The 19,435-nt window shown below is 45.8% G+C and overlaps 1 protein-coding gene across 1 annotated transcript; it reads right to left on the bottom strand.

Annotated features, from left to right (window-relative positions):
• On the bottom strand, positions 1-11,706 carry LOC149372736 (alpha-tocopherol transfer protein-like). The gene is made up of 6 exons (XM_089587122.1): positions 11,381-11,706; positions 8,533-8,678; positions 7,786-8,037; positions 5,809-6,002; positions 5,546-5,656; positions 1-560 (listed from the first exon to the last, which is right to left on the bottom strand). The coding sequence occupies exons 2-6, from the start codon at positions 8,657-8,659 to the stop codon at positions 384-386; spliced, it is 861 nt and encodes a 286-aa protein (XP_089443248.1). The 5' UTR covers positions 8,660-8,678; positions 11,381-11,706; the 3' UTR covers positions 1-383.
• Between the last annotated feature and the right edge of the window lie 7,729 nt (positions 11,707-19,435).

Below are 19,435 nucleotides of genomic sequence, written 5' to 3' on the forward strand. Positions count from 1 at the left end.
GGCCGCGCGCGGCGCAGCAAGGAAGAGCTCGGTTGTGCGGCTAGTATGTTTCGCATAAAAGAAAATCAGGGACGGACACGTTGCCATGTCTTCTTCACCGTTTCATATGAGGCCAGTGCAGTTCACTTCGGATCGCGCAAGGGCAACCGTGAATTCATGTTTCCTTCTAACTTGGCTTCGAAGTGGTGCTTCTCTTCGTTCAGTTTACTTGGTTTGCTGCTAGCCATGCTGTGCTGTTGGCTAGGCTTAGAACAACGAAACAACAGAGCCTATTTCTTGGTCTGAACATAAAGTACGGCCGCGAAGAGCCCTCGCTGTCACAGTCGATGAAGACAGCTCCTGTAGGCAGTACTTCCCCTCTGGACAGGCTGTTCAGTTTGTGTTCACTTCCACCGGAAGCCGAAACGGTTCACGTATTCGAAGTAGCCGCTCGTGCTTTGCACGTCCTTATGCTGGCTGTGATAATCGAAGTCTTCGTGCGTGCCGCCAAACTCGGCTGGAATGCAGTCGGGCGGAAGTAGGCCATGGAAAGCTCGTGGGTCATTCCCCAGGAACTGAAACTAAAGAAAAGCGAGCTTTTGTTGGTACACAGCTAGAAGCTGGAGACAAAAAAAATATTTGCACAGCTATTCATCATCAGTCAGAGCATTTCAGCGCATTTCAGAGCATAAGTCAGCGCATTTCGCAGGTGTAGGCACAGTTGCGCACGAGTGATTATACACACAACTATATCTATACTCAAAAAAGCGATGTGATATGAGAGTACAACAATGGAACACATTAACACTGCAAAGTTTTCTTTTCTGCACAGAGCATAAACAATGAAAGTCCATTTTATCCTATCTGCCGCAAAGATGTCAAGGATTTCTCGACGTGCATTAATATTGTGTGGAATATTGTAAAACACTTTGCGAAAATGTTGAAGGTTACAGTCCAATCTTTCAATGCATAGATAAAATTTTTCTTTTAAAGTTTGTCCTTCGCTCGCGTCGAGTGGTTAAGACTGCCATCTAATACCAATGGGGGGACATTTTTGACGACAGCATAAACGCTAATAGCAAAAACCTACAACTCTACCAGGGGAAGATCTGCGGATATAGTATTTGTAATACTGTAATCTTACGATATGAAAAAAATTGCGTTCATAAACAATTTTCCGTTTAAAACGCACCTGTCCAGAATTTCTGGTTATGTTGTGAATTGTGGGGTTTAATGTGCCGAAGTGACATAACGGTTAAGAGGGACGCCGTAGGGGAGACCTCCGGTTAAATTTAGACGACTGTGGATTCTGAACGTGCGCTGGCATCGCAATGCACACGGCCGTCTTTGTGCTTCGCCTCTATCGACATACGGCCGCCGCGACCGGGACCCAACCCGTGACCTCGTGATCTGCAGCCAAACGCCACAGCCGCTCAGCCACTGCGGCGGGGAATCTGTCACAAATTGCGTAACAAATAAAGAGAACAACTCATATTATTACGTTGATGTGCGCATGCGCCTTTCATTATTCACTTACATATGCATAGGGAAAATGAGGCAGAAGGCTTAAACAAAGATTCACACTGAAAGTAGGAGAGACACTTGGGCTCATCAGTATAATTGTGGACGGAACAGCTGAAACCAACATGTAGTTTCGGTTTCTTTATACAAACTTATCAGGGCTGCGTGTGGAGCCGTTATGAAGCCTGCCGCCAAGATTCACATCAAGCTTCTACAGTACTCCCGCATCACCGATAGTTCAACAGCTCGCCCTCTCTCTCTCTCCAGACGTATAAAGAACATAAAGAAGAAAACAGCTTTGCCGACGAGCGGTACAGGTGGCTGAGTGACGTTTCCATCAGCTCCCTTGTTGCTGGATCCCAGTGGCAGAGCAAGAGAAAGAAAGATAAAAGGAGGCCATCGTTCCATTCCTCCATCGTATAGGGCACAATTTGAAAAATGTGACAGGACGTTTTGAAGTTAGCGTCATTTTTTCGTCGTGACTGAAGGTGAGCAGTTTATGCCCTGCAATGTAGAATTGTCAAGCCAGGGCAGAACACCGTAACTCATTTCAGTGCCCGGTGTCACAAAGGTCGATTTGTGGATTTGGTGTCTATTTATTTATTTCTTTATTCAGCATACCCCTAAATTCCTTCTTTTGAGGATATTGCATGGGACTAGGGTTTAGTGTGCAGTACAATATTAGGAGCCTAGCAAGAGAACAGCAGTTCGCAATAGGTAGCCAGGTGCTGGAAGTAGTAAGAGAATATGTCTACTTAGGGCAGGTAGTGACCGCGTATCCCGATTATGAGAGGGAAATAACTAGAAGAATAAGAATGGGGTGGAGCGCATATGGCAGGCTCTCTCAGATGAATGGTAGTTTACCAATATCCCTCAAGAGAAAAATATGCAACAGCTGTATCTTACCGGTGCTCACCTATGGGGCAGAAACTTGGAGGATAACAAAGAAGGTTCAACTTAAGTTATGAACAACGCAGCGAGCAATGGAAAGGAAAATGATAGGTGTAACGTCAAGAGATCGGTAGAGGGCGGAGTGGGTGAGGGAACAAACGCGGGTTAAAGACATCCCAATTGAAATCAAGAGGAAGAAGTGTGCTTGGGCAGGGCATGTAATGCGAAGGCAAGATAACCGCTGGTCCTTAAGGGTAACGGAGTGGATTCCAAAAGAAGGCAAACGTAGCAGGGGACGGCAGAAAGTTAGGTGGGCGGATGAGATTAAGAAGTTTGCGGGGATACGGTGGCCGCAACTGGCAAAGGACAGGGTTAATTGGAGAGACATGGGAGAGGCCTTTGCCCTGCAGTGGGTGTAGTCAGGCTGATGATGATGACAATATTAGGAGCATAAGAATTATAAAAATGTGCAATAAGCCGGCTAGTTACAACATGAAAGTGCAACAATTTTTGAGACTGAGTACACAAACACATTAGACTGGCATCATTATATTACCAATCCAAGGTAGGCACTAAGGAATAAGGCATTACAACAATAGAAGAATGTAACAGTCAGAAAAAAAAACTAAAAATGCGTCCAGCAAAGAAGTAACAAAAGATATTTAAACAACAATCTCACTCCCCATTAAATCAAGAAATTTCAATGCGTTAGGCTCAATGGCAGGCACGTATTCAGGGGAGGCGGGGCAGTCCAGGATTCCTCTCTGTACTCCTGGCAGTGCTCAGCCAGCTGCCAACAACGTTAGCCCCCCCTCCCCCCCCCCCCCCCCCAACCTTCCCTGCCTGCTATACGAAATTACCTTGGGCCCCACCAGAAAAAAATTCTTGGCTACGTGCCTGTTCAATGGCTATGTGCGTGGCAAGTTGTTCCACTCGATAGTAGATGGTATATGGATGATTTCACAAATGCAGATGAACGGCACTTGATACCTTTAAATTTGTGTGGATGGTCAAGAAGTGGAAAGAAGTCTGACGGTGACTGGTAAAAAAAAACGTGGTGTGAAGACGGATTGTGAAAATCTTTATGTAAGAGCGCTGGTCGCGAAAGTTTAGAACGTTGAGATAAGTCTTCTAATTCGGAACGATTTTTTAAGGCAGTGATACTGAAGGTATGTGAGTAATCTGAAATAATTAAATGCACAGCATGGTTCTGCAAGGACTCAATATTTACTACGATATAGACTTAGTCAGAATCTCAAATGGCTGACAAATTTTCGATGTTTGGACGAATGAGGGATGTAAGCAAGTTTCTTCAGATGCGGAGGAGCCTGTTTGGGGTAACGCTTTAGGAGACCGAGTGAGCGGTCAGCAGGTGCTAAAGTTAAATTAACGTGACGATGTGATGCTCGGTCTGACTGCAGGTGAACGCCGAGGCATATAAAGTGGTGGCAAAGTCGACAGAATCGTTTTTATAAAACAAGTCTTGGACATGAGAGAACTGCGAATGAAATACATAAGCTTTGATTTAGAAGTACTAAGTGGCATAGGACAAGACCTGTACATGTATTTACTCCTCTCGGGTCAGGTTGAAAACAATGATATTTAGTGTGTACGGCGGGACTTAACCCTCTGGTAGCCGTCAGAAACGCAGCAGTGGTTTTCAGGTTTAGCAGCTCGCAGTCTGCGGAGCAGCCACACTTCTCGTCTTCGTCTGCCCCTAGCCGTTTTACTCAACTTATTCACCACAATCTGGCCCCCACCGGAATGGGGAGCCATCCTGGAGACTCAAAGCGACGAAATGATAGCGGGGTCATAATAGGGCTCAACAAGGGGAAGCTTTGGGCCAGTTGGTCAGACATGTTGGGGAGGAGGGATAACCGCAAACTTGACAGGACTGAAGATCGAGAAGAGGACAGGACGAGCGGTCATAATAGGGCGCACGTTACCTTGTTCCGACCTCTTTCTAATGTGACATGACTTCTCTTTATAAATCTCTGTTTTTCTTAATACAAAACGTTGTGCATCGACACTCGTCAGCGCGTCTTCTTTCTCCTACCTCTTGTTTCGCGCTGCTCTCTCCATGAAGAATGCTTTATTAGCATTTTGTCCAGAGGGTCCAGCCTTCATCAGGAAAACAGAAATGCGACCTGATTAAGGCCGGTACCGCCGCAGGAAGGCCAGTAACTCGGTCTTTTTCCAGGCTGGTGCTTTTTCATCTATGTGTGCAACCAAGCCCAAGAAAGCCTTGCATACACGTATGCAACGTGGCGATCAAAATTAAGCTTTACAGATTTGTTAAAATTAGTCATTATGTTCTACGTGTAATTTGAGTTTGCACATAAGTTATGCGACCATCAGGCTCTAAATAACTAAAATATATTTAACTTTTTAGCCACTGCGGCTAGGGCGAGCGTTTATATTGGAAACCGCGGTGTTCCAATTCTAGACTACATCATTTGGTACAATTCTTCTAGCGCACGAGTGTTTCGAGATATTCGCCTCCGGAGTTTGCTCTGATTTCGCGTAATTGCCCATGCAAGGCGGTGACACTCGACGAGAAACTCCTACCTGATGTGACAAAGCTATTTGCGTCGGGCGTCTCTTCCACCTGGATAGCGGGAAGTGAGAGGGAAACAATAGCTACACCAGTCGCTCTACGCCGTTGGCAAAAGAAAGGCCGCGTCACACCGGGTCGAGTTTCGCGCCGTTGGATACTGCCCTGCTTGCGCATTTTCGCGGATTGAGTTGAAATTTGAACATGAATATCTCCGACCCATGCGTGCTAGAATAATTCCGCCAAATGGAATTGTGTAGTAATGCGATTTCCTCTTAATTTCCAATTTAATTATGCCCACTGACTGTACACTTAAAGTTCAGTAATAATTTTTAGATGTTGTGTACTTGATACAATTATCTTCTCATTTCGCGTCCCCTTGGCTGCACATGTTGTATGTAGAGCGGATCGTATACAACTCTCAGCGCCTAATTTTACGAAATCTGTGAAGTTGAATTTTGATCCTGTACACGTATAAAGTACAAGAATTCATGCAATTTTCGTGTCTAGGTAATCCTGACCTATATGTAACAGAAACACAGTGTGACAAGTCAGAAAACGGTGGAACAGTTTAGGTATCATCTTGGAGAATATATTTACCCGTTGTAAAAGTTTGGACTTCAGGAAAGGCTTGAGGGCGTTGAACAGAACTTTGTATATGGGAGGATGATTGGTGACGTAGACGGCTTTGAGACGAGCTGGATAACAGTCCTACAAAATATAACATACAGAGGAAACTTATACACTGATGCCAAGAAAATGAAAATTTAAAAGTACGTCTTCAATATACTGTAATATCTATATGAATTGTTGCAGATACTTAAGAAAATGTCAGCGAACGCTTTCCAGAGACTGACTGTTACCTGCACAATGTGGGCCAACTTCCTAAGTAGGAAAGGCGTCAGGTGGCCAAGGTGATATAAAGTCAGACCCTTGAGATCGAACACACCGACAACTCCCCGGATCTGCGTCTCTTCATCCAGCAAGGTCCACTCGGCCATGACCAAAGCTGCCCTGACCAGGTCCGTGACCGAACAGATGTCCGTGTTCCACGCTCCTTGAACCAAACAAAAAAAGCATTTCGTAATCATTATCGTCGTGGTGATTATTTTTACCATCTTAACGAGTAGTTTGCATACGTCGACTGAAGGATAAGAGCCTTTCCCATTTATTTTCAGTTCTGCCCACGTTCCTCCTTGTGACTGAAAGGTAACGAAGATAATGCCCCGTTTAGCAGCATGTGGAGGAAAAAATGTGGATTAAGGAAACTGATAGGAGGCAGTAAGGCGCCGAGGATCTCCAAAACACCCACAAAATTTTCTTGTGCTCGCAATGGGTTCGTTCGTAAGACCATCGCCCTATGTATGCATGAAAACACATGGACATTCAGTGATCGGCATGGCCTGTGCGTAGTTTCCTAAAACGCGAAATTTTATGCACTGGGAAAGGGTAAAAAGATACATTTCGCTTAAAACACGGCAGCATGCTGCGGAAGCAATAGCTACCGCAGAAACTTTCACGGGGGCGAGCACTTATAGATCTGCTCACATATGAGTTCAACTGGCGATTTTCTGGCGCCTGTGAGGTGTCCAGGCCCAATAAGTTTCCCGTTCATAAAGCGCTGAGGAAACCAAAAAAGTTTTCCATTCGGCAGCCGGTTACCAGGCTGTCACTCTTGCTTCAGGCTACCATGCGATTATATGAAGAATGACATATTCCAGTTGGACGTCACGGCTTATTTCCCTTCAGTAGGCAATGAAAGTATTGAAAGCAAGTGAAGTTTATTTCCTTTATTTCCATTACAACAAAGGACGTGGCTTGGGTTAAAAGCCGCTCGAATCGCAGCTTGACAGGGCCCGAGCTCCAAGTTGGCAGCCGTCAGCAGATGTGAGTTACGCTAGAAATTCTCATAAACGCACGTCACGTTCGAAACTCGTATAGAACTGTTACAACATAAAAAAGAAAGAAACAGCGTGTGGTAGGGATGCTGGTTTGAGAGGGTATTGAGGGCATGTTGGCAAAGACAGAGTTCACAATTGCATAGCAAATCGAATAAAGCATAAATAGCAGAATAGAGCACCGCTATGTAAAACTTTGTATATGTATGCTCCAAACTGTTCAGTGTTCCGAGACTGTAGTATCTCCCAAATAAATAAATAAAATAAATTCTTTTCAGTAAGCGTCTCTCATAGCCTTAGTCGCTTTGGGACGTTAAACCCCATAAACCATAAACCAATCTTTTCAGTAATTCGTTGCAAACGCATGGTTTCTTTGCTTTTCTGGTTAGCTTTACAAATTAAAATGGGAAGTGCTCGTTATAAACGCAACAAAAGGTCTCGAGAAACACTGTAGGTAGCATTAGATGAGCGGTTTTCGTACACTTCCTGCTAATAAGTATCCCCAATAAATTGTTTCAAGGATTGAAGCTTGTGCACTGTTATCATGCAAGTTCGGAATGTTCTGTGTAGATGCTTATAATATATGATGGCTTTGTTAGTAAGGAGAAGTATGGGTAAATTATCACTAATGACGCGTGTGACCACTCCTCATGGAGATATCTGATCGGGCGAACATTTTTACATGAATAAATCTAGTAAACTAGTGCATTGTTTGTTATTCTCGCAGGGCTATTGACCGTACATTGGCACATCTGAAAACTTAGGTGCAAAATAAGGATTCAACATTTTCAGACGTAGGTCGATGTAGAGCAGTAAATGTGTGGTCTTCACACTGTACACAATGCATTTCAAATGACTCGTTTTGTTGAGCTAAGTTAAAAATTGCACAAGAATTTCCAATTCACTTCTTTTGCATGTCTGCAACATGAAGGCAAGTCTCACCGAGTTTCATCATAGCAACAGCCCTTCCGTGGGGGTCCCTCTGCTTGGAGATCATGACGAGATGATTGTCGAGAATGGCCGTTTCGTAGCACGCATTGGACGGCGTGAGATTCTTGAAGAATGCCGGTGAGTTCTGCCTCACCCTGAAGTACTTCTGGATGGCCTCGAAGGCCAACTCCACGTTGTACTTTCGGGCACGAAGATATTTAACCAGGAACTTCTCGTCTGTTGGCCAGTCCAAGGAACTGTTGGCTGCGAATTACGTACAAGGGCAAGTCAGATTGGTTCAGGACACACATTTAAGTTTTCTCTTCAAAATATGCTTGGCGATCAAATTGTGGCCTTTCTTCGAGCATCCTAACTAACCACTTTCCGAACTACTCAGCACAGCGCCCCAGTAAGATCAAGCAAATGAAGAATCAACCTGTTCACCTCAGCAATAGGTGGATGGTACTGTGGGTTCTTCCGGCTATGCGCAGCGGCGAGTGAAACGTTAAAAGAGGTATTACATTTAATAGCCGAATGGCAGCAGCCCTTAACACTCCGGTGTTTTCTTGATACCAGCATAAGGTGTGTCAGTGCCAGTGCTGTTGTCAAAAGAACCGTCAACAGACACTCGTTCGCACTGCGATTATCTTTTTGGAAACGCTGATACAAGGAATATCAATAAACAAGGAATCAGGTCGTATATTATGTTTGCTTTCTTTTTCACTGCAGGGGAAGGTATGGGTTCGTGAAATGGCTCACCTTTGATAAGCTGCCGCAACTCCGATAGACATTTCTCCTTGGTTTCCGCCGTCTCTCCGAGTTCTGTCCGCGCCACATGTTCCAAATCTGGAAACGCTGCACCCGTGGCTGCCTCCGAGTGCATCATGAGTCCCGGTCGTGCCGCGCTGCACACGCGAAGCCGATGTCAAACGGAAGTCGCGCACGCAAGAAAAAACAACAAAGAAAAGCAACTAACTGACGCAAACGATGATAGCATTGTCAAGAGGTGTGCTTTTCGCGTCTATCGCCACTTTCTGTTCTCTCTCATATTTTTCACTGGTATGCCGTTCGGCGGAGCTGCCGACCTATCTCTGGAGTTTATTCACTTTCCATCCAGATGTCTGTCCTCACTGCCATCCAGGGTTATTCACCTTCGCTGGCCGTCGTCAAAACAGATAACACGACACAGCTCTCGGAGGCGCATACTCGCTTCCCCTCCGTAATTTAAAGCTTGGCTGTCGCGACAGGACAGGATGTCGTTCGTCTCCCTCTGCTTCTAAAATAGAGCTCACTAAGGTGAATGCTAAAAAAAAAAAGGTTAAAGTAAAACAAAAATGGCTTAGCTAAGGTTACGCCTAGTCAGATGCGAAGCATATTGATTTCTAGGCTTGGTAATACATGGCTTTCCTTGGTTGAATACTTGGTCATTTTAATACAACCACTAGAAGCCTTCGTCGTGGGGGAAGACAACGGCATGGCTACAGCGGAACGCCGACTAACCCCGAGACGCGCGTTGGGTGAGCGCCTGGATTGCCACGGAAGCCGCGTCCGCCTGCCCGGTGGAGCGAGCGTTTCACCTACACCGAGTGTGAACGCGCGTTCGAAATGCGCGGGAATGCCGCTCGAGGACATTCCGGCGTCTGTGCGATGGCATCGTTCTCCCTCTCCCAGCACGTGACGGCGATCTGTCGTGACGTCATCGTGTCACGTGGTGTGGCATCATCGTGTCGCGTAATTTGGAGGCGCACAACCACAGCGACGGCGCGAGGTGGGCCCCCGTTTCTCCACTGTCGTGACGTCATCGTGTCACGTGGTGTGACGTCATGTATCACGTGATTTGGAGCCGCATAACCACGGTGAAGGGCTGAAGTGGTAGCTAAAGTAGTATGCTTCGCATAAAAGCACATCGCATCGTTCCTAAGGCTGTTTCGTGCCACGCATGAGAGACGTGATGACATCCTTCTACAGTGCCAAAGAATAATAGCAAATTACAATAAGCTGGTGATTGCTTGATAAAGAAACAATATCTGCGATTACGGAATGGGATAGCAATGAATGAGGTCGGGGCCAGTAAAAAAAAAGTGACTGTTTTTTGTACACCTTATGCCATTCTCACGTACCATCTGCCACGTCGATTCTGGCAGGCCTCGGTGGCAGCGGCGGTGTGGCTTTGCATAAGCCATTAACGGATGTCGGGAAGATTCAAAATGGAATAAGTGCGGAATTCAATCGTTGTGATATTCAGAACCATATGTTCTGGGGACCTGCGGCACTGAAACGGATTATAAACCTGGAGCGTCTTTCTGGTAGAATCTTTGACGAGTTTACGTGAGGACAAAACAAAACTCATATATGTTAAACGTCAAAAAGAAGACCTGTAAGTGATACTAGAATAACTGCATCCTGGTTTGCTTAATAAGCATGAAACACGGCGATCAAATTCGTATCGCAAGTAATCCTGCGAAAAAGAATCCAAAATCTTACTCGCGAATAAATGTGTCAAATATATTCGGACGCTAAAGCGCTTCTGACAACCCGTGAGGAAACGGCGGGAAGTCGCACTGACGAAACAGGGGTGATTATGTGCCATTGTTACTAAGAGGCAAAGATGCATCTGGTAAAGTTTCGAGGTGTCGGTAACACAAGTCGATATGACAAGTGTTCCTGAATTATCTTCGCCAAACTGCTTCATCTTTACCTTCAGCCATACAATGGCTAATTACAGCTCGATACTGAAAGGTATACGTTACTCCTTTAACATCAGAAGGCTAATAGCCGAGCCCTGAGAAGAGAGCCCATTCAAGACCACTTCTTGCGCAGTGTCATAACAGTGTGACAGCTCACGCATGAGAAGTGCCTGTACAGCTAGATTTCCCTCGTTATTTAAATGAGCGTCTGAAAAGAAAATGAAGAAAGAGGAAGACATCGTTCGACAGGGAACATAAATAGCACAGAAAAATATAAAGTTCCGGAAGTATATATATTTTTTTTTACTAACAGCCTAATTCACAGCGGTTGCATGATCGAGGTTAACGTTTGCTGAAACAGCGAAAAAGGCTCCTACCTAACTTTTTTACCGCGAGATGACAGGTCCCGAAATTTTAGCTGTCTCTGGCTTCTAGACGGCGTCCTTTTCAGAAACACCAGTTCGAAGCAACTGTCAACATAACATCACCCGAAGTCTTTCCTGCCAGTATTTCATGATAGCTGCCTATTAGAGCATCAGCTACTTGTCGAGGTAAGTGCCATCTGTGTACCGAGTATACGGTCATGCACACATCAGTTGTGTTGATTTTTTTGTTGAAGTGAATCCCGACGCAGGGTTCTTTTTTTCTTGTCGGTTTGGACATACACCCATAATACGGATTAAATTCATAAAACTTCACATATAGAAGAGCTACAACAACCCCTACGTAGATCCATCCAGTACAAATGCGCTTTATAAAAGCATAACGCTGAACTTATAGCAATGATTTCAAGAGAACTTAGTCAGCTTTCCGTACTCCGAAAAATTACATAGTTAAATACGTACGCGTATAAACATTCATCTTACACAACGCACCTACCCGAGCCTGCAGTTTCCGAATTGGTAACACATTCTACGTACGTTTTCAAGCAGTATCCGTAATCTCTGTCGACGTCGGTATCCCCTTCTCTTCGTTATGGTGCAGCAACTGTGGAGTTCGATGTCACGAGAGAAACGAAACGTGTGAGAGTCTACAGGGACTCGACGCAGCGGTGGCGAGCGGCAAGGCTCCGGAATCCATGGCCGCCGGAGCAGACGGCTTCGAAGGGCTGTTTCATGAGAGAGGGTAAAGCCTGGACGTTTCCGAGGTACGCGACTGGTTTGTGAGGTTCTTTAAGTCGAGACTAACACGGAACGTGCGAATGCTCCGAGGCCACTCTTGCTGCCGCCTTACAAATTTTACCGCTTTCGACGTTTCATTCTCCAAACTGCCACGAGGCGGCGCTCGAACCGCTGTTTGTACGCGCTCCCGACCTTCCCAAGTGTTCTTTCCGCATGTTTTGTTTTCCTCCGTTCATTCCGCTCAGCGCAGGTTTGTTGTCGCTCAAGGCCGACCGCTCGCCGCACTGGTCTGGGGCACCGTCGCACGTGTCGCTCTGGGCGCTTGTTTACAACAAATAGAGACGGAGGCCGTGCTGTACGTTTGGTCATTAACCCCAGCCATGCCCCGACCAAGGGAACTTGTTTGTAACGCAGTTAGACGAAGGATATGCTACGGGCTTGAACATCTATCCCTTTCTGTGAGCACTTGTACTGAGGAGGCTTGTTTATAACGGTGCAAGACGGCGGGTTGGTTGCACGCTTGGGCATTAATCTAAACTGAGGCTAAGCTAGCGGTTAAGACTGGAAGCCCAGCACGTTTAAGTACAATGAATGCGGTAGAGAGAAAAGCCTGAACCACATTTCGACATGCCGACTGTAGAGCAAGAAATGAAGCGGCTACGGATCCTCTCCATATTTTTTTCTAAAAGTGATTGCAGCAACTGCAGTACTCCTACATTACAGTACCTGGCAACATCGGCCCTCTCAGGTGACATACTAGTCTAACACATGCCATGACGCCGCGACTAAATCCGATCTGAAATTTACGCACGTCGTCCCTACACCGCTTTTAAAGCGAAGATGTTTAAACTTGGCAGAAAATTTTAAGCGTGTTTCAGCGCTTGTAGAAGCACTAAGCCGAATATTGCGGCTCATTCGTGCAAACGCTGACATAAATCTTGGGCTGACCACACTTTTGTGACCTTTGACGTTATACCATGCCGAGGGCCGCACACTTTTCTCTCCAGACTTTACCACCTTCTTTGTAAGTAATTAACTAAATTCCCTCCGTCCTTTCGGTGCTTGAAATAGATCGTACGAGAAAAAGATTGAGATTTCTGAGCGGCTGAGCACACTGAGTCAGTAACTCACAAGCAGTGCCTATGTGCTGCTGAGTCTCATACGATCCGGTATGATATGAGGGGTTTAACGTCTCAGAGCTGAGCGTGAGATATAAGAGACGCCGTAGTGGAGGGCTCCGGATTAATTTTGGCCACCTTGGGTGGCCAAAGTTAATTACAGGCACTAAGATTTGACTGGCAAATTTTTTTTTTAAATTGTGCGTTAGACATTAGCATACCTCCATCACCCAGCGGTAACTCCCTTCGACATTTAATAATTTATAATTAAATTTCTTCTTTATATGCTGTTTCCGTTTCAGTTTTATCAATTGAGCAATGGCTGTGATGTCAAATGTGGTTTTCGGTCACGTGAGGAATTAAAAAAAAAGTACAACATAATTGCTTACACGTAGTTTTGAATTCACACAATGCTTACGCCAGCACGCATCAAGACGTGTCAACAACAAGCGACAACAAGCGACGTGTCAGCGATCATATTCCATTTCCTTTCATGCCTCAAGTGACCCAAAAATACCGTTGACATCACAGTCCACGCAGCACCGAATAATACAATACTGTTCTAAAAAGCTGTGTAAGTTACAGTGACATTACTTATTGGACTGGAACGTTCCATTAACGCTAAAAATGAACAAAGAACGTTATATGTTATACCGAAAGCATTTGTTTAACATTAAGTTAAAGATTATTGTAATGGTTTGATTTAAATGCTAATGTGTTAAAACTAACAAATAATGTTATATTTTGTAGCATAAACACCAGTCTAACGCTCCAAACAAACATTATTTTTTGGTTTTCTGAAGGTCAACATAACGTATTAATCGTAGCTGTAGAACTGCATTAAAAATACCAGGTGTTTCAGGGCCAAAATACATGCACTTTAGAAAAGTATTCAGGCAAAGCGATACCTCCAGTGCACGTAACTAGTGGAAATAGCCAAGTTTCGTCGAGCCACAGTGCCTAGGGTAACCATTTTTTGAAACTCCAAAAACTGATATGGCTATTTACTAACAGCCGATTACAAATATCAAATTGCAATCAGGTACATATCTAGGATAGTTAAGAAGGTGACTATTAGGATTTAATTATTCTCTTTACTAGATGACATCATTTGCCTGTTTTGTTTTTTGTTGACGTCCGCCATTATTGGTATTGCTATGCTACAAAAAGCTTCTCTTTACTCTAAAACTCTATTTTTAAAAATTAGTTAACACCTACTCTGAAACACTTCGTATATTTCAAGCACTGTGTTCCAGAGCGTTCCCCACTGTTCTTATACTAACAATGTTTTTCAACTTGCAAACTGTAACTAAATCTCTTTGATTGTGCCCGCGCAGTCCCATTATTGTATTGAAAAGCTTTGCTTAATACCAATACGCCACAATCACTCACGGGACATCCCTCAGTACAGACTATTTATGCTTGCCCCCAGTTTGCAGTCGAAGGTGAGTGTGTGAGTTGCATGTTGGGCTGTATTGTGGAGCTGAACCGTTGGCATCGTTGTTGGTTAATTATTGCTGATCTTCTCTCAAGTACCCAACGCCCACTTTTAAGGCGAGAGCCTTTGATGGCTCATACTGTCGTCCGTTAACAAAGCGTGTCATGCGCCTTTAACTCGGAAACTAGAAAATATAGAAGAAAACCCATGGTTGCATCAGACAGAGGAGGAAAAAAATAAACCTAGAAGCCAAGTTTCATGGCTGTAGGTAAAGTAGTTAATTAATTATAGGAAAAAGTGTCGAAAGTGCGTCGAAATAGCGCGGACGTCGATATAGCCACGGGAATAATGTGACGTCACATCCACCGGAAGTCGTCACGGCATAGGGAAAAATATTCACAGAATGGTCGGAAAAACATCGGATTTGAGTCAAATTACATGGACAAATCTGTAATTCAGCGTAATTAACACTTAATATCCCCGAAAGATGTACAATTTGGGTATCGACATAGCCACAAGAACGGTGCGATGTCACATCCACTGGAAGTCGTCACGGCATAGTGTCCTCGGCTTTCGCCTCTCAACACTTTGGTTGTCAAAGCGTCCACTCATTTTTTTACCTTCATAAGCACTAGCAATCGACTCATTGCTACATATTCGACATACGGCACTCGCAAAACGTGTCATTAGAAAAGCCGTGCACATGTAATGCCACAATAATCGATTTCATCGAAGGGGAAGACAAAAGGTGCGCAACAGAACTGAAGTGATGCACTGGTTAAGACCTATCTGCACTCTATTATAAGCCACTAGGAGCTCACACGATGAAAACAGGCGCTGCTCCCAACCGTTTATGAGCCCACTAGGAATTGCAAAAGCACGACCCCGGTCCCCTCCCTTTTGTAGTCTCCTGCAGCACATCGACGGTATGGCCCATTGCACGGCCAGACATACAGTTTCTCAGTGTTACCTAGAGGAAGAGATAGCGCCACCGTCTACGCGAATGTCTTAAAGAGCACTACATACACCGTGGGAAAGCCGGGAAGACGAGGCATGGAGGTGAATCATGGAGTAATTCTCTCCTTCCTTCATGAGGTCAGTCGAGGTTTCTTAATTATTATTTTTTCTACGGAGGTAGCGGCTCCTCGCGTCATCTGCTGAAGACGTAATCTCGTCTTGCTTGGCGCTGCCTGGACGAGAGGGCGCCGCTGGTGCAGACCGGTAAATCAACTTTGAATGCATGCGCCAGCACTCGAGCAATCTGTCTCTTTCTCTGCATTTGACAGACAAACATCTCTGTCTGACGGTGTACCCTAGCATGACAGTTTACCCTCGAAGACAGGCGAAAAAGAAACGGTTCATAGTCTGTTCAAACGCGTTGGAATAACGCAAAAGGACCATTCGTTCGTACTTCGTGACGGCCCGAGAAGTTTTTGCTTTCTCCTCCGAAGTGCGGTATAACGGGCAAATGGTTCCAGTCGGAAGACAGAATGAATTTATTTCACATGATGTTTTAGTGATAGAAAAAGAACATACCTCGCAAATATTTTAAAGGTTCGTAATTCCCCCGGTATCCAACTAGCTAACTTGTTTCCGAAGCCTGCCCGCAAAAGGTGTCACCTTCACACCCTCGCCAATCTTCCTTCAGCGATGATGCTATTTTGATGCAGCGTTCGGGCATCGCTTTTTGGGACTGGAATGTTCCCCAGCACCCAGCAAGATCATCTTCTATGATCTATTTTCTCGCGGTCACGCCGGCGCCGTTGCTCCGTGTAGTGCAATCCCGCCCGCTCGCGGTCTTCGGTAAACTTGAGAACCCACAACAAACAGCGGATTCCGTTGCCGTCGCCGCATATATTCGACCTGCGCCGCCGCTGCTCAGCTGCTGCGCCTCGTTCCCTTTAGTCCAAGCCGCCGTGTGTCCGGACAAGGTCAGAATGGAATTTATTTCTGTCATGCCGCGGGCAACTGGCCGCTGACAAGACCACGTGCACACCAACGCATACACCCACTCAGACCTCATGGCGCCAACTGCTCACGTTGCGGAGGGTTGGTCGAATCCAACAATCGTCATTTATTAGAGACCTTCGGCATGCCGTGTACCACGTTGCCGTTACCGTTACCCCAGCACCAGTGACACGAATGCGCATGCGCGATTTTTACTGAAGGCAACCACGGTGCCGGGGCCCAGGACCCACTTTTTGGCGTGATACCGTGACGACCGACGGCTTACGCCTTTATTCGAGTTGAAATTCGCGCTTTTCCTCCTCTCACTTGCGTCGTTGGCCACGAATCCTCATGTTTCCGGTGAATTGTGACGTATTCTCTGATCGAAGGTACTCCTTCTTTGTGTAATTTCAAGTACTATATCACGTAAAAAGCAGCTAATGCCGTGCGTAGCGCGGCGGCTTGTCACGATATGCACTTCAACGAAGACTGGCAGACCCGCTCCGTGCAACGACACACAACTTAAGCAGTACCTTATCTACGTACTGCACTCACGTGCTCTAGTTACGGCAGTGTGCACAGATTTCCGAAATCTTCGAACGTGCAAATGCGCTCCGACAGTCGACGTTGGCACGGTCCGACGGCAGTGTTTTACGCCGGAAACTTCAAGAGGCGACTATTTAAGTGAACAAGCGTTCTCTAAACAAGGCCGGAAATGAAGTTTAGTACGATGATTACGTTAAATGCACAGCAAATAACCCCTGAAAGGGCTAAAATAAAGCAAAATCCAAACGGTGAGCGCATATAGTCTTTCATCACAATAAAAAGGGTACGACGCGATAGCGATAATTGGTTAATGCCCAAAAATGCGGAATTGGGCATTCTCTACCTTCCATTCATAGATGCCTGGGAGTCCTCATACAACTCCTGCTGCAGTGGTGCAGCGGTTAAGCGATGCGCCACTACCCTGTAATGGCTGGTGCTGTAACCAGCGTGACTCGTGATACAAAGGTTGCTCTTCACGAGCAACCTCTCGCCACTAATCATTAACTCCCACCTGTCACGGTAGGCAGTTTGCTCACAATCCGGTGGGCAGGTTGTTATGACGTCACAAGGTCACATGACCTAGGTGGCCCACCTATAGGCTGCTTCGCTGAGAATTTTTCGTTGATTTTTCGCGCACCATCAACGGCGCCGACGACGACGCCAGCTGTTCTGCGACACAGCTCCATAACGCTACCGTATCAATAAAGTAAAATATCGGCAGTTCCTTGCCCTGACGTTCTAATCGAGGCGTAGAATCCTCGTCTACTGCCATCTACCTCTCGAAGGTCAGCGGTTCGACACTGCCGTTTGCAAGATGTTTTTATCTTTTCTTTCTATGTTGCCCTTGCTTTTTTTTTTCTGCTTTCCCATTAATTTTACAGAACCGAAAAAAAAGGAAAACGCCATCCAATCTTATTTTCTCTTTTTGCGCCGCGTAGTTAGGGTTTCATTAATCATGTACTGCCAACGACAACGCCGCGGTAGCATCTTCACCGCCGTCCTAAAACAGCGGCTTCCATGCTGTTGCTTTTGGCTCTCGGTACGATAGTGTACGGTGCCAGGTTACGGTATGCTAAAAGGCTTTTCGGGTGCGTTTAGACGGTACGCGGCGGCGTATGCGCCGTCTGGCTATATTAGGTGTCTCAGCCGCCGCGGTGGCTCAGTGGCTACGGTGCTCGGCTGCTGTCCCGAAAGACGCGGGTTCGATCCCGGCCGCGGCGGTTGAATTTCTTTGGAGGAGAAATTCGAGGCCCGTGTACTGTGCGATGTCAGTGCACGTTAAAGAACCCCAGGTGGTCGAAATTTCCGGAGCCCTCCACTACGGCGTCTCTCATAGCCTTAGTCGCTTTGGGACGTTAAACCCCATAAACCAACCAACCATATTAGGTGTCTATTACTCGGCTCTAATAGGTGTCTATTACTAGGTGTCTATTACTCGTCGCTATCACTTAAGCTAGGGGTGGCCCGTGAGCCCCTTTTTGTTAGAGTCAGTTCCACTTGAAGAAAGGCACTGAGTTAAGTTGAGTTGCGTTCCGGTTGTAGTAAGTTACTGCTGGTGCTAGCCATGCGATTATTCGGTCAGCAATTGCTCCGCCGTAGCGACAGCTAATACATGGTCTGTTCTGAAAGTAGTAGGACTCATTTTTTTAAACAAAATTTATTCAAGAGAATAGTACAAACGATTGCAATTTTTCAAGGCAGCAGCACCCTTCCCTACCTACACGCTGCTGACAATGAGTTTTACAGTTTTCGCACGCCTCGAGGAACGCCTGGACCGGAATGCTGTTTAGCTCCCTCGTCACGGCCTGTTGAACCACCTCTACCGATACGTGATGTTTCCCCTTGAGCGTCGATTTTATTCTCGGGAATAGAAAAAAGTCTGGCGGGGCCAAGTCGAGACTGTAGGGGGGCTGAGGCAGCGTTGCCGCCTTGCGCTGGGCAAAAAATCGAGGTCCTCATTCACATGATGAAGAAGATCCTACCGGTTGGCCTTTTCCTCCTCTGACAACACTCCCGGCACCAACTTCGCGCACGCTTTCCTCATGGATAAGTTTTCTGTAACGATCTCAAAAACTTGGGTTTGAGGAATGCTCAAGTCATCAGCAATCATTCTGATACTCATTCTACGATCACTGTTAAGTAAATGTTTCACTCGCTACACATTTTCATCGGTATTGCTGGTCGAAGGGCGTCTAGAGCGGTCGTCTTCCTCCACTCTTTCCTTATCTTCTCGGAACAGCTTGTGCCACTCAAAAAACCCCTGGTCTACCCATGGAAGCGTCACCGTAGGCCTCCGTAATCATGTTGTGAGTTTCTTTGCCCGTTTTACCAAGATTTACTCAAAATTTGATCGCGTATCGCTGATCCAGTAAACGCTCGATTATTCTGCGTGACGAGACGTTTCGACAGGGGTTCACAGTACAAGCGACCTCCTCTCTTCAACGGCCGAGAGCCGACTGCCGATTTTCCCCAGCATTCCCAATATCCCCCTTCAACGATCCTGCACGCGCAGACCACCTCTCGTCCGCCCGTTCGCCCAGGAAAAAACCAGTCCTACTACTTTCAGAACAGACCCTGTATGGCTCTGAGTTTGACAACTAGCATAAAGCACTCAGGCGCATGTCGCTACAGAAGAAATAAAATTGCACATAAATATACAGAAGATTCGTATGTCTATTCTAATTATATCGCATGCACTAATAAGTAAGTTTTTACAGCTTCTTCAAGTAACGGCCTGCATTCCATATCTCACATCAAAATCATATGGCTCATCACACAGAAGTTTAGTAAGCATACTTTCAATCA

Source organism: Amblyomma mixtum, chromosome 1 (genome assembly GCF_055824585.1).
Source record: "Amblyomma mixtum isolate Tamu chromosome 1, ASM5582458v1, whole genome shotgun sequence".
In the NCBI taxonomy this organism is placed as follows: domain Eukaryota; kingdom Metazoa; phylum Arthropoda; class Arachnida; order Ixodida; family Ixodidae; genus Amblyomma; species Amblyomma mixtum.